General features: G+C 46.1%; 1 protein-coding gene across 1 annotated transcript in view; it reads left to right on the forward strand.

The window, feature by feature from the left end:
• Positions 1 to 13612, forward strand: part of LOC139690423 (mothers against decapentaplegic homolog 6-like) — a 242817-nt gene that overhangs the window by 82715 nt on the left and 146490 nt on the right. The window contains exon 4 of the mRNA XM_071587874.1: positions 3285 to 3347. Coding sequence (XP_071443975.1) covers positions 3285 to 3347 — 63 coding nt within the window. The remainder of the gene's footprint in view (positions 1 to 3284; positions 3348 to 13612) is intronic.

Below are 13612 nucleotides of genomic sequence, written 5' to 3' on the forward strand. Positions count from 1 at the left end.
AAGGTTTCCTCGTGCCCCTGTATATAGTATACATTCCTATTCCTTCGTATGGACGTAATTCTGCGGGTGAACCCTGTACTCTTTTTGACAAGTAGTCATCATTCCAATTGATTCGTATGATTTCACTCCTGGGAAGTTATCCGTTTGACGCTTTGGCCGGTGCAATCCTTTCCTAGTCACGTAAAAAGAGCATTCCCTCGTAATGTCTCAATTTCTCAGAATATCACCGAGTCCTCTTGAAACTGCACATCGATTCAGTTTATCTGTCATCCGTCGCACAAGATATTATATTCGTGGTAATTTTCTAAATGTAGGGTTACTGCAAAGTTTTGCTGCCTTCGGAAGTCTTCTTCTGAATCCGCCCGGAATTTGATAATGAAGTTCTAATTTAACTAGTTCATAGTAAGAGCTAATATCGATAATGAGGTTCGATTAAATATAACTTGTTCCTTATTATAGTATACAATATATATGCACCTTTTGGTGTAAATCTTAACGCAAAGAGTCGGATTAAAGCATACAAATCGTTCTTAATCAGGAATTTGCCTTGGTTAAGCTGCAAAACCTATATCGCAATGCTGAAAAAATTGGGCAATATATCATTGTTCACATGTACATAACATGAGATTTTTTCGATGTTTTCTTAACCCACCAACAACGAGCTTTTTTGTGTATGGACATAGGAAGGAGAGATGTCGAAAACACTAGATTTATGAAATTTTGGCTTGAATTTTCGGCGGAGTAATTTTAGATTCGGAGCGTGTAACACTGCCGCCCTTTTGTTTCCGCTGAATTGAGTTCTTTGAAATCACCCCGGGTCCTCCCGTGGTATTTGTGTGGGGAGCCCCGTCGGCAGTTGACGGGCGGAAAGGTGCACATCCATCCCCTCGCATCTCCACGCCCTTTTATGCGAATCCGTGCCATTCTTCGCCCGCCCGCCCGCCTGCCTGTCTGCCCCACTCCCAGCCGCCCATCTGCCGCCCTTCCTTCACCCTTTCCGAGCCGGGGGCGCATCGGCACGCATCGCTATTATATCGCTTTCCGCCTGGCGCCCGGCATATCATTTATTCTTATCTGCCCGGTGCCAAACGGCGTTTCCGCCGCCCCTCTCTTCTCCTTCCACCGAACACACCCCTTTCACTCCTCCCACCCTGCCTCTCCTCCCTCCTCTCTCTCTATCACTCACCCCTCTTCATATCTCTATTCTTCTCTTGCTTATTTTTTTCCCTCACCGTATGTATATAAGAATAGATGGATAGAGGTCTTTATTTGGGCGAAATTGAAACCTGATGGTCCCTTCTTCCATTTAACCCATGACAGGAGAGCTTTGCGACAAATGATTTTTGTCAAATTTTGTTGATACATTCACTACTGGACTGAAAATGTGTTTTATAAATGCGTTGCTAACCGACCGATTATTAAAAAAACTCGATTTTTAAATATACTGTTTGTTGTTTATTTTTTATGTTTAGATACTTTCCTCTGCGTGAATTCAAATTGGCCGGGATAGGATACGATTCATTATTTGCCCAGGTTACTTAAAATGTTTGTAGTTCGTTGGCACCGTCCATATGCCATGGCAAGAATTTGCTATTATTTTATCCCAAATTCGTTTATGTTCTCTCTACATCTTCCTTCTCTCCTATATCCCTCTGTCACCTTGTGCCTATTTCTCCCTCCCTCTCTCTCCTTCCTCTCCGTCTCCTTTCTTTTCTTCCTCCCCTCCCCTTTCTCCCTTCTCCTCCACCTCTCCTCCCACTCCTTTTCCTCGGCCGTTCGGAGACTTACTTCCGGTGCACGCAAAGGGCTGTCGCCGTCGGGTAGGAGGCTTCCGTTTTTTCGCCGTCCTCATCGTCTTCTCCTTTCGATGGCGTCCGCATCAATATTAATGCTAGGCAGAGATTAGGTTGAAGAATTGGTGGGCCTCGTTTAACCAGCGTGCGCGTGTGTGCGTGCGTGGTATTTTTTCCGATTCCCCCAGGCGTTCTTTCTCCCCCCCCCCCCTCTCTCACTTCTTCTATCACTCTCTCTCTCTCTCTCTCCTCCTCCCCTCTCTTCTTCCTCTCTCTCTCTCTCTCTCTCTCTCTCTCTCTCTCTCTCTCTCTCTCTCTCTCTCTCTCTCTCTCTCTCTCTCTCTCTCTCTCTCTCTCTCTCCTCTCTCTCTCTCTCTCTCGTGTGTCGTCTCCGTGTCGCCGCGTTGCGTTATCGCTCAATCGCGCGCCTCGTCGGGCCGTCCGTCGAATGTGCGTGTTCGGCGTTAGTCATTTTTTTTCCGCACTTTGTATTTTTGGAGGGGCGATTAAGCCCTTTCCCCCCCTTGAAGACCGCTCCCTATTTTGCGCTGAGGGTGGGAACGGGTTGGAGTCGGGACTTCTTTTCGCGACTGACGTCACATTTATGACCCGGGCGATAATTGTCACTAATGCGCATTAATGCTTTGATCGAGTTTTCCGAATTCCAGTCTTCTCGGTGAATGTCACATCTGATGGCGAAGGAACGGCTAATTTGGAGGAGGGTTTTTCGTATTACGCCGACTGTGAACCAAAAGAGACAGTGTTGAAGTCTCTCGCGGTGAATGACGGTCCAAGTTATTGTATGAGTGTGTGTGGATAACTTATGAACTACCCTTTATTGGAAAAGTTAAATAACATTCGCCAGTGTGATAAGGGCAACAGTTTTTAGCGGTACCTTTTCCAAAGGAAAATATAGGTAGGCATTCACTGAATAACTAGTTTGTTTTACCTGAATGCTCGCCAGTGAGGATTTCAGTGCAATGGCTCATATTAAAAGAAAACTCAGCATTTATAATCTTCCCAAAATATTTCCTTATCCACATTTTTCCTTTCATAATGTTAAAACGCTTAGAGTACTTCACATAATTTGTCTATTTTTACGGCTTTTTGTGTATAATTTCATCAGAGTTAGATACTATGAGTACAGTGAAATCCCTCAGCGCCAATGTTTTGTTTCACACTTTACTGGCCCTTTTATCTCGAAGGTCAATGCTCCCAAAGCAGCTTGAGTATACTTTGGGGTATCGCGCCTTACATAAACCGCAGCTATTTGACCTGTGTTGGTTTTGGTGTTCGACAAAGATATTTTTCAAATATATTTTCAAATGTTCTCAATGGAGAGTCGCTAGACAATGATTACCCAACTCCTTCGTTAGATTTATAAAATTAGTAAAAGGAAAGAAGTCAAACTAAACTTTCTTCCTCGTTACGATGGAAGCACCTCACTGCGGTGGATTTTACTAACAGCCTGTCTCTTGTCGTTTCTTTCAGATCGTGCCCCGAGTGAAAGGGAAGCGACGGCCCAGTACGGATCACTTACGACCAACGGAGAGGGTGAGTGTTTCATGAATTATTAATTTTATAGTTTCATTCATCGCGAGGGAGGGATGGCATGCACCTCTCCAAACCCCCTTTTTGCCTTTCCCCCCCCCCTTTCACCTTCCACCCCTTGAAGAATTTCCAGCGCCACCAACAAGATCGTCCAGTTCCGGTGGAGCAGGTTGCATTCTTTCTGTCCCTCCCCTCTTCCTCCACGTCCTCCCTCCCCCTTCTTCGACCCCCGGAGCTGCGTGCCTTTTCATTTTCCGCCTCCGTTCCGATAGAGCTTTGGCCTACTTCACTCCTTCCTCCCCCGGGGTCCCCACCGCCGCGGATCCTTGGGTGGATTCAAATCAGGCCTTCAATGTGTCTTGGTGATCCTCGGTAGTCGGTTCCATCCGGTCACCGGTGGCAACGGATGGGAATTCTTTAAACCCCGGGATCCAAAGTGCGCTTCCCATGTTCCAGGATCCCTAGGAACGTGGCCGTCTGTTCGCGAGTATTCACCTTCGGGAAAATCCTATACACCGTTATCCCGCGTGGAATGATGGACCAAGTACCTCTTTTATAATATGCGTGACCCTTCAACAGAAAACACAGATATGAGATCATAAGATGAAGGGAGACCTGTGTGACCTGAGCACCATGCCCTGGCGGATTAAAAATATTGGGTACATTAGAGAGAGGGAGTCATTTCCCGTTATTGATTAACTCCATATTAGGTCATTTACCGCAGTTGGTTTTTGAAATTGGAACGAAATTTACCCAGAAATTTACCGCGGGAACGGAAAATTTATTTCTACATCAAGTCAATTTTTCTCCGTGCGTTTAGATTCTTCCATCTCAAATTATCCATACAGTAATTTCCCTCTCTCTCTCTCTCTGTCTTGTGCAATGTATAATTTTATTTAAATCTTGCACGTCTATTTCCTTGTCGGCGCCTCGAGCAGTTATTTCCGTTGTCGCAATACGGAATGGGAACCCACCGATGGACTAAATATTTATTCAAAAAATTGGCAAACCAATTAAAACCTGTCACTTTTGGACAGGGAAAAGTATAGGGGAGTTAACGAAGTTCATTCTTACGGATTAAATTTCCCCCTTGGCACGCCGAGGAATCCGCTCTTGGCAGCGTCGACAGGGTTGAAAATTGGGTTGGAGTTCAGTTTAGCGCCAGTCGCTCAGTTTAATTTGCTTCTCCTGTGGAGAAAGATAGAGATGGAGGGAGGGAGAATGGAGGGTGGTGGAGAGAGAAAGAGATACAGAGAGATTCCTCTCCACCTTGACGACGTGAATTTCCGTCGCGGGCGCTCGGCCCCGTGACTCGAACCCGTTCGCGGAATCAAGCATGGAAAACCCGCTCTCTCCCGAAAAAGGCCGTTCGCAGGGCCCCGTCTCCGGGAAAATCTTGGCGACTCGTTCGAACGGTTTGGCGACTCTATTTTGGATCACAACCAGAGAGCCGTACACGCGGCCCGGAGGGGGGGGGGACGCGAGGGGGCACCGGCGGCGGGAAGGGAAGGCCCGTTCTCCTCCTGTTACGGGTACCCGCCTTCCTGCCTGGGGAGAGCCGTCCATTTTTACACCCATTTGGTGCCCAATCAAGATGATGTGTGTGTGTGTTTGAGTGCACCGTATGTTTTCGGGAACGCCCAAAAGGGGATAGGTTCGCGAGTACCCCCGGGGAGGGAGGAGGGGGTGGAGGGAAGCCATCGTGTGAAGCATCCCCAAATTACTATCGTCGGTGTCGACGGAGGTAATATTGGTTTTTGGCGTCCATTGAGCACACTTGCCCATGCCATGCAGCTCACAGTGTTTCGTGGCCGTGTTCCTATTGTATATGCGTACTCGGATCCTTTTATTCTTTTTTTTTCTCTCTCTCTCTTCGACGGAATAGAGACCCCATCTGCGACCAACCAAATGCGCCCGTAGCGTGAGAAATTGGTCGAGCGGATCAATTTTGTCAGGGAAAGGGAGCATGGAAATTTTTTGGTAGCGTTGTTCTTTGTCATGGAAAATAGTGTAAGGCCCTCGGCTCTTCCCCTTTTATTCCCCTCCCGCCTCCCTGCCCCGGATTGATGCAGGACTGCCCCGGGCGAGTATATCGGGCTAGATTCGGTCCCCCTTTCCACACACAACAACCCCTTCCCACCCTGAAACCAACCCTCTTCCCCCCCCACCACCGGCGCCGTATTTGGTCCCTTCTCAACTCCCGACAGCTGCTCAGTCGTTACCCCTTCTTCTCTCCCTCAATCTCCAAAAAATCCCTCGCATCACCTCCTTGCTGCGGTCCGGTATTTCCTTTTCGGCTCTCCTTCTCTTTGGTGTTCTTTCTTACGGCGTCCTAGTGGGGTCGCACTGAGCTCTGGTTCCCACATTGAATGCTTTGAATTTCTGAGCGGTACTTTTTATGTTTTCGTTTATACGGTCGAACTGAGGCGAGATTTCGTCTATCTGATGGAAATGTTGTCTCCTTATATGATTCCTTCATTAGTGCCAGCAAAATTGAAGCATGTTATCCTCGCATGCGTCTGTCGCAGTCATAATATGTGGGAAATTTCATTTTTGCGTGTATGGAAGCCGTGTCATGAGCGAAATTTCAATCCGCAGGTCACTGTTGCCTAATGTAAGCGTAATCTCATATTTTAAACTGTGGATTTATTGAACATGACTTTCATGATACATTAGGGATGTTAATTTTCGAATGTGTATTTTTTTTCGCTCTAATCTACTTCTAAGCACCTCCTTGTTGGTTCTTAACTTTGGAGATCGCCAATGACTTTCTGCATTAAAATTATAGCGTTTTAGTTACAGATACAAGCCCCTCTTTGCGGTCGTATAGTCCATGCTATTGGCTATAGACAATTTTCAAGCCTTTCTGGAGAAATCAAATGCAAATTGTTGGAGGAAAAATGAAACATTTTGTGGTCTGTGGTTCACGGGCGATGACTCCTTCTCCGGTGAGAGGGGGAGATGAAAAGGCGGACGAGTGATTTGAGATCGGTTTTGCGTGCTTCGACTCATTATCGCTCTTCGGATGTATGCGCCTTGTTGACGGCGAAACTGGGTTTCCTGCTGATTTTTCAGAGAGGTGAGGAGATTTCTGCAAAGAATTAATGAAGGACGAAATAAACGCAGTTATAAGCTCTCAATACGGCACAGCTCATGTTTTACATATCGACTGTAAAACCTCAATTTCAGTAGATTCATGAGCATTTTAAGGCCTGGAATAACTCCCGCCCAGCAAATGGTCATTGAAAACAGAATTATATTGCTTCAAAAAGTCCAGTCTTTCTCTCTTTTTTTTTGGCCTCCTTCCGTTTGTTCATATTTTATGCAAGAAATCCCATCACTCCGGTTCCATCGTTATATCCATGCAGGTGAGGCCGCACTTCATCCTCGCATTCTGTTTAACCCTCAGTGTTCACACGTCTGTCTTCCGTCTCCCATCTCGAAATATCCCGAAAACATTTTTTCGCTCCGGAAAATGTCTAAGATGTCGTCCTAAGGGTCGCGACCCGCCGTCCGTCTCCGATGCTACCCCGTGGTGGCCAACTTTTCGACCCGACTTGACCTTAACCTATCACACCCCTTCCGATTTCCTTCCACATTTCCCCCCGCAACCCATCCCAAGTTCGCGATCTCACTGCACCCCTCCTCACTCCCTTTGGCACCCTCGTGGAGACGCAGTGGACACCATCCACCCTCCCTCCTCTCTCTCGCCCCGATCTCTCCCCGTGAGCCCCTCCTCGAAATTATCCACCAACCCCCGCCACTTCGCAGTTTGCGACGCAAGAGACCCTCCCTGAGTTCTCATCCCGTCTTCCAGTGGGTGGGGGGCGGGCGGGATGGGGCACGGAGAGAAAGGAGGGAGAAGTAGTAGGGGGTGCGCGTGATGGAGCTATTATTGGGGAGAGGGGGGGATTTGGTTTCGTGGCGGGAGCAAGGCGGATAAAGGGGCCGTAATGGCGCCAGACGAATGTCGGCGCGACCTTCCGACTCCCCCGCTATTGATTTATTGGTCGCCTCACCGCCCTCTCCCTCCCCCTCTATCCTTCTCACATCCCCCTCCCCCAGCCCACTACCTCTTTCCCTGCTGTCCACGTCTCTGTCGTCGCACGCTCTCCCGCTCCCACCTCTCCTCCCTCCTTTTGTATATTGTATAAAGGCTCTTTCATTCGCCTCCCGTCGTACCGAGTAAAAAAAAAATAAAACGGATCGAGCCAGTCAAATTTCGGACCCGTCGCACCCCCTTCTATGAACCCATGCTTTGCATATCGTCTGCATCATGTCCGTGTCTTTATGCGTGCCGAACCTTAGCTCCCCTCCCACTTTTACCCTCCTCGTTCTGATTCTTTTATGCCGAAGGTATGTTTCCAAGTCCCTTTCCTCCCGTCGTGATATGATGTCGGTTTAGCTGGGCTGTCTGCTCGGCACGATTGACCCTTACGACAATGCGGAGGTTGGAGAGGTTTACAAATTTAAAATAAAAACAATTTCGAATTTCAAAAGTTTCGAGTGGTACAGAAATGTGCTATGTGGGTAACGGAGGTAGATGGTGTTATGCGTGCTTAATAATATTCCCTACAATTCCTGGCTCTAGGTGACTTCATTGGTGAACTGATGACTCGCACTATCGATTCGGAAGAAATTTCATGTGTTCATGCGTGTGGCTAAATATAGGGAGGGTCCTTAAAGAACGCCGATGAGGTTTAGAACTGATTCCCATGTCTAGCTATTTTATCTGTTCTGCCGCAAGAGTCCCTTGTCGCACCTCTGCCATTTGCAGTAAATCTTGTGGCTTCACTCCCCTCTCTGTTCCTCTTTGGTTTTCCTTTTCCACGTCTTTGCTAGTGTGGTACGGTCGGCATTTCCACCGCTTTTGATTTGGGAAATTGGAACGTATATTCGTGCTATACGCTTTCAAATTTCGGCGTGAGCACACTGCCTTCGAGATTCAATTACCCTTTTCAACAGTTACCTTTTTCGATTTATCACTTCATCCTGCTGTCAATTGCTGCCACCGATTTATTTTGTCCAGCAGTCACATCGTTAACGAAACGAATGTCTTTTAGTTTAATTCTCCCGATGAAAAAAACAGAACTTCTAACCGCGTTAGCAGATTTGCGTGAGGCATTGCATATCTTCCTCTCAGTGGGGAAACACTTGCAAGACGTACTCTTGCGGAAAATTATTAACGGAGATCCTTCACTAAAAGCACAACGTGATCCAGGCTCTTCCTTGAGTCTCTTTTTCCACTTATGCCAGTCCCGTACGAGAACGAAAACGACCTCTTCATGATGAAGTGAAAAGTTTGATCTACCGCCGTGAACATTTCATAATGTTGATTTTTATCGATCTCGTTCGGCTTGTTATGACAGTCGCCGTATCGGCCGATAATGAACTATAACTGCATTTGTCCTTCTCGTTACTTTTTTGTACTCATGGAGAGGGTGTAGGGTAGGTAACATAACAGGATCGCCAACCGGTGACCGAGAGAATAACTGATCCACAGTCGGGATTATTTTTCCTCCTCACAATTACAAAGGTCTGTCGTGAGATAGTATATGGAGTGGTTATTTTTATCGTCGATCGGTCGACAGGTTGAAGATAATAAGGACCCGGTTACTTCACCTTGGCTGTTTATTTGGCTGTTCACTCATCGAGGACGCTCAGCTGCTTTCTCCATCCATCTCTCCCTATCTCTCCCATTCTTTTAAAACATTTTTCCCTTTCGTCATGACCCAGTCGTCCTCTTCTTCCTTGCCTTTTATCCCTTTGCCTTTTCTCACACGTGACAGCCGAAAAATCTCCACTCCATCTTGATCGGAATTAAATGGGATTAGTGGCTTTGGCGCTCGGGGGGAATGATGATGATGGTGGGTATATGGCGTGTGGATGGCGGTGGTGGTTCGGGACTTCCGTTTCGAGTTTTGATACATCACTTAAAGAGCTGCCCTCGTTTGTTTTATTCATTTAATTTGTCTTTTTTTTACTTTTTAAGTGGTAATTTGGGGATTGTGGAAGGGGGTGCAATCGATCAGACACGGGTGTCGTCACTGCGTATTTGTTTCCCTCCGCCCCAAGTGACGAAGGGGAGGAAAATACGTGAAACTTTCCTCCCGTCGGTGATTGAAGGATGGATGATCTCAGAACTTCTTTGCTCGTTCTTTTTTTTTCGTTGCCCTTCCTTCGCGTCTTCATCATTCCACTCCTGGATTTTTATTAAAAAATACTGAATTTTTCTCCGGTGGCTCTTCGAGTCTCCGAACCTCGGGCGGGCGTTGTTATCATAATCGGCATTACAGTCCGTAATCGCTGGCGAAGAAAAGCGCCACCGCGCGGTCGGTCGTTTTCCGCGAGTGCCTGAGGACTCGTAGCCACGAAGCCATCATCGTTGGGGGGGGGGGGCGGAGAGAGAGGGCGGTATTCTTATTTCTCTCTCTCTCTATCTGAAATTTTGCCAATAGCTGTCTCCCTTCCTGGACGATAAAAATTCGTGCTCCGCTCGAGTTCGCGCGATGGAAATTGTGAAATGTTGTGGAGAAAATAATTTTACAAGTTCTTCACTCAAGCCGGAGTTCTTGTGAATTTTTATATTTCAAATCATTACGCGACTTTTCATCTTACATTTGTTTTTGCGAGGGCGGATGTGACGTGACACCTTCCAGAAGTCAGAGACTCTTCTGGCTCGGAGGAAAGTAATATTTCAGTAAAACCCTCTGGTTACACTTTCTAAAGGTAAGCACTTCTTAGAATACGTGGATTATTGGGTATAAATATATTTTATTCTCATATTACCCTCCACCGTGTTAACATCATGAGTGTAGGTACCATAGGTATCGATCGTTTTACGCTTGCTGCTTGGTCACGATAGGTCTTTCAGCAATTCGGTGACTGATGGTATAGCATACATACCATCGCCATGATTAAAACTGCGGGGAGAGTAGTATACGAGGGCGTATAATTTGGGCATCGAAGTTATTTCTTTTAAAAAAATTGATGTGGTGTCCTTTATGTAGGAGTCGTCTTACCTTCGCTAATATTGTTTGTATTAAATATTGGTAATCTATTTACGAAAATAAAGTGTATATTAAAATTGAAAAGTTTAACCGCATTCTAGTATCATCCATTTGAGTTCAATGTTAAATTATTATTCAAGATTTTTTTAAAATTGTGATTGAGGCATCTGTTAATTTTCATTAGGGTTCATTGCAGTCAAGTATCAAAAGAGGCTCAATGGTTCAAATGTTAGTACAGTATAGGAAAATGTGTAGCATTTTGGTTTTGCTGTTGTGAGCTGAGGGTCTCAATTATTCCATATATCTTCGTTCGGTGGTTGTTTTGACGTATCACTGAATTGCCGAATTGCCATTCCAGATTTCTTTTCGGCCGCGTCGTCTGTCGGCTTTCATCAAAGACTTTTGAGTTATAGATATGCTTAATCTACTTTCTCAGAAGGTCTTGAGTAAAAGCAATGTCCAAGGTCATGCCTTTTCCTGGGGGGTATTAGTTTCTTACACTAAACGGTGCCTTAGGGGTCACAAGGGTCAACGTGCCAACGTCAGCTTTAATACTCAGAGTAGAGCGCAGTGCCCCAATTAAAAAAACACAATAGGATGTGAAAAGGGAAGAAAAGGAAAAAAATAACTGCGGGGTTACCGATTTCAGATTCCGACATCTACGACTAGTCGATATCTATTTGGAAAATTGATGGATAAATTCCTTCAGTCACACACTTGTATTTTACTCATTTTTACTGATTTCACCAGGAGTATAAAATTAGATAAATAGAAGCCAACACTAAGAGATCAGAGAACGTTTCTTTTCTTTTGCAAAACGTGACCGCAAAGAATGAAAGATCCCACTCACAAATCATTCCGCAACACTTTCCATTGGCGCACACATGCACTGATGTATGTCATTGCAGGGCATCAATGTAGATTTCGATGTCTTTATCACTTGAAGCGAGAGACTTTTAGGGAAAATTAGGAGGAATGCGATGTGATGTCACTCGGAAGCATGACGAATGAGATAGAAAAGTAATGAATTACCTGAAATTTTAATTCTGGGATGGACTTGTTCCGTAAACATCCTTTTCTAAAGATGGGTTTTGATAGAAGTGAGAAACGTACTTATTTAATGTCTAATGGGGTATCAAGAGGTGGTATGGGGTTCTGCAATTATATCCACGATTATTTTTTATGGGTCTCGTACCTTTGAGCAGAGTCCTCCGGTCTATTCTCCCACCCCGTTCCGCATAGGTAGGTCGATCGGCGGGTCACGCCGGATGAGTGAAGTAAGTCTCGGCGGCACGCGGGGTGGGGGGAGATGGTGAAGGGGAATAAGTGGGGGAGGGCAGGGGAGTGGGATCGGGGATAAAATGTGAGGCGGAGTGGTTTTTAAGTCGGGAGGGGAGTGTGGGGTAGAATGGAAGGGGAGTGGTGGTTGGACGTGAGTTAAGCGGATGTGCAAAGCGGCGCCGGCAGAGGGAGCCAAGTGCGTTAAAAAAATGAGAAAAACAGCTGAAGACGTGTGCGGCAAGGTTCTTCCTCTCTCTTTCTCTGTCTCCCTCAAACACACACGGCCTTTCCCTCCTCCATCACTCCCTCTCCTCCTCCCTATCAACTCCCCCTACCTCCACCACACACACACACACACACACACCTCGTTTAGCTCACGTTAATATGGCATGGGGCGGGGATTTGTGGTGGGGAGGGAGCACGGGAGAGAGAGAGGAGAGGTGTATGGGTGCGATTGGAGCTCTTTATGTGCAAGGGTGTGTGTGTGTGTGCGGGGAGAGAGGGTGGAGATGACGGCAGGTGCCCGTTGCGATGCCGGCAGCGGCGCAGTAGCTCGGCGCCACTGATAGGCCTCCTGGCGCCGGCGCATCCTCCCACCCCACAAATCTCGACTCCGTCACCTTTGCCTCTATTTTCTCTCATCCGTTTCCCCTCTCTCCTGGCGCCCACCTCCCCACCCCTCTCTCCCCCCCTTCCGTCCCCAGCTCCCCACACCTCCCTCACTATGCACCCTCAAAGGGATCGGACTCCCCTCCCATTTCCTCGCCCAGACTTCCTTCTTTTCAAGTTCCGATTTATCATACTCCCCCAGCCGTGGCTGTCAATTTAAGCGCAGCTCCGCGGTAATAGGGCCGTCCCGTCGGTTTATTTTTACAAGCGCAGCGTGCGAGATTGAATTTGGCCGACCCTTGGTGCAAGTAGCGCACAAATCGTCAGCCTGGCTTAACCGGGAGGTTGGTCCAAGCATCATGGCACACATCTTATTAATAGAGAAGAGTCACCATTAATGCGACCAGCGTTCTGAAATGTGTTTTACCTTGCAGTGGTAAATACGATTTACTTTTGAAGTCATCGCCATGAGCGAATAGCCGTCGAATATGGCCAAGGGTTGTTGTTAACATATGGTCTCGGATTCATTGATTCACCTATTGTAATTGCCAGCCTTATAGGTGTTAGGACCTCACGTGGCTTATTTGGTGCGTGGCCATGCAAAAGGACTGGTCCAGAGGACATTGTTAAGGGTTTTGATCAAATTTATGCTAGGATTTGAACTTGGTTTTATTTTTGTTATCCTTGTTAAATTAATTCAATGAAATGCCAATTTCGTGGTAAATGGGGGATGAAAAGCACGATTCCAAGAATTGTAATGCTTTATCTACGAAAACTTAGGGTCTGTCCGTAGGTAACAACAAGTGTACATGCATCATCGCAGGGTTTTAATTTGAGAGAGATTGTGCACAGAAATCTCGGCTATTCTGATCGCCCACGTGACAGATCCCTCTCTTGTCGGAAACACTGTGTGTTGATAAGATAGTAGCATTAATTTTTTCCCATGATAATTTACCGTAGATATGTAAAAAAAAATAATTTACAGCTCTGGGTGTAAATCATGTTCTAATCTCGGGGTATAGAGCATTGAAACATGATCGTTCATCTTGACAAGAGTCATGGATCTTGATGAGGAAGAGTATGATTCTAAACAATGGGTAATTAAATGATATTTTCATTGACCCATTAAAAAAATTTTATTTTCCGATCTGAAATTCGCAAAATAAGTAAATTGGCTGATGATTGACGCAGTTAACTGGAATGCGTGCGTGAAAATAAAATTTAATTTGAGCTGTAATGAAAAAGATGTGTGCGACTTGTAATGTAATTCTACAAAATGACGCATGAAAATATCATTATTGAAACGGGTTACCTCCGTATAGGAATAATAATCGTATTAATAATGAACTATATCATCAACTCCCCAGT

The sequence above is a fragment of the Hetaerina americana genome, unplaced genomic scaffold (assembly GCF_022747635.1).
Source record: "Hetaerina americana unplaced genomic scaffold, ioHetAmer1.1.p SCAF_3, whole genome shotgun sequence".
Lineage (NCBI taxonomy): Eukaryota > Metazoa > Arthropoda > Insecta > Odonata > Calopterygidae > Hetaerina > Hetaerina americana.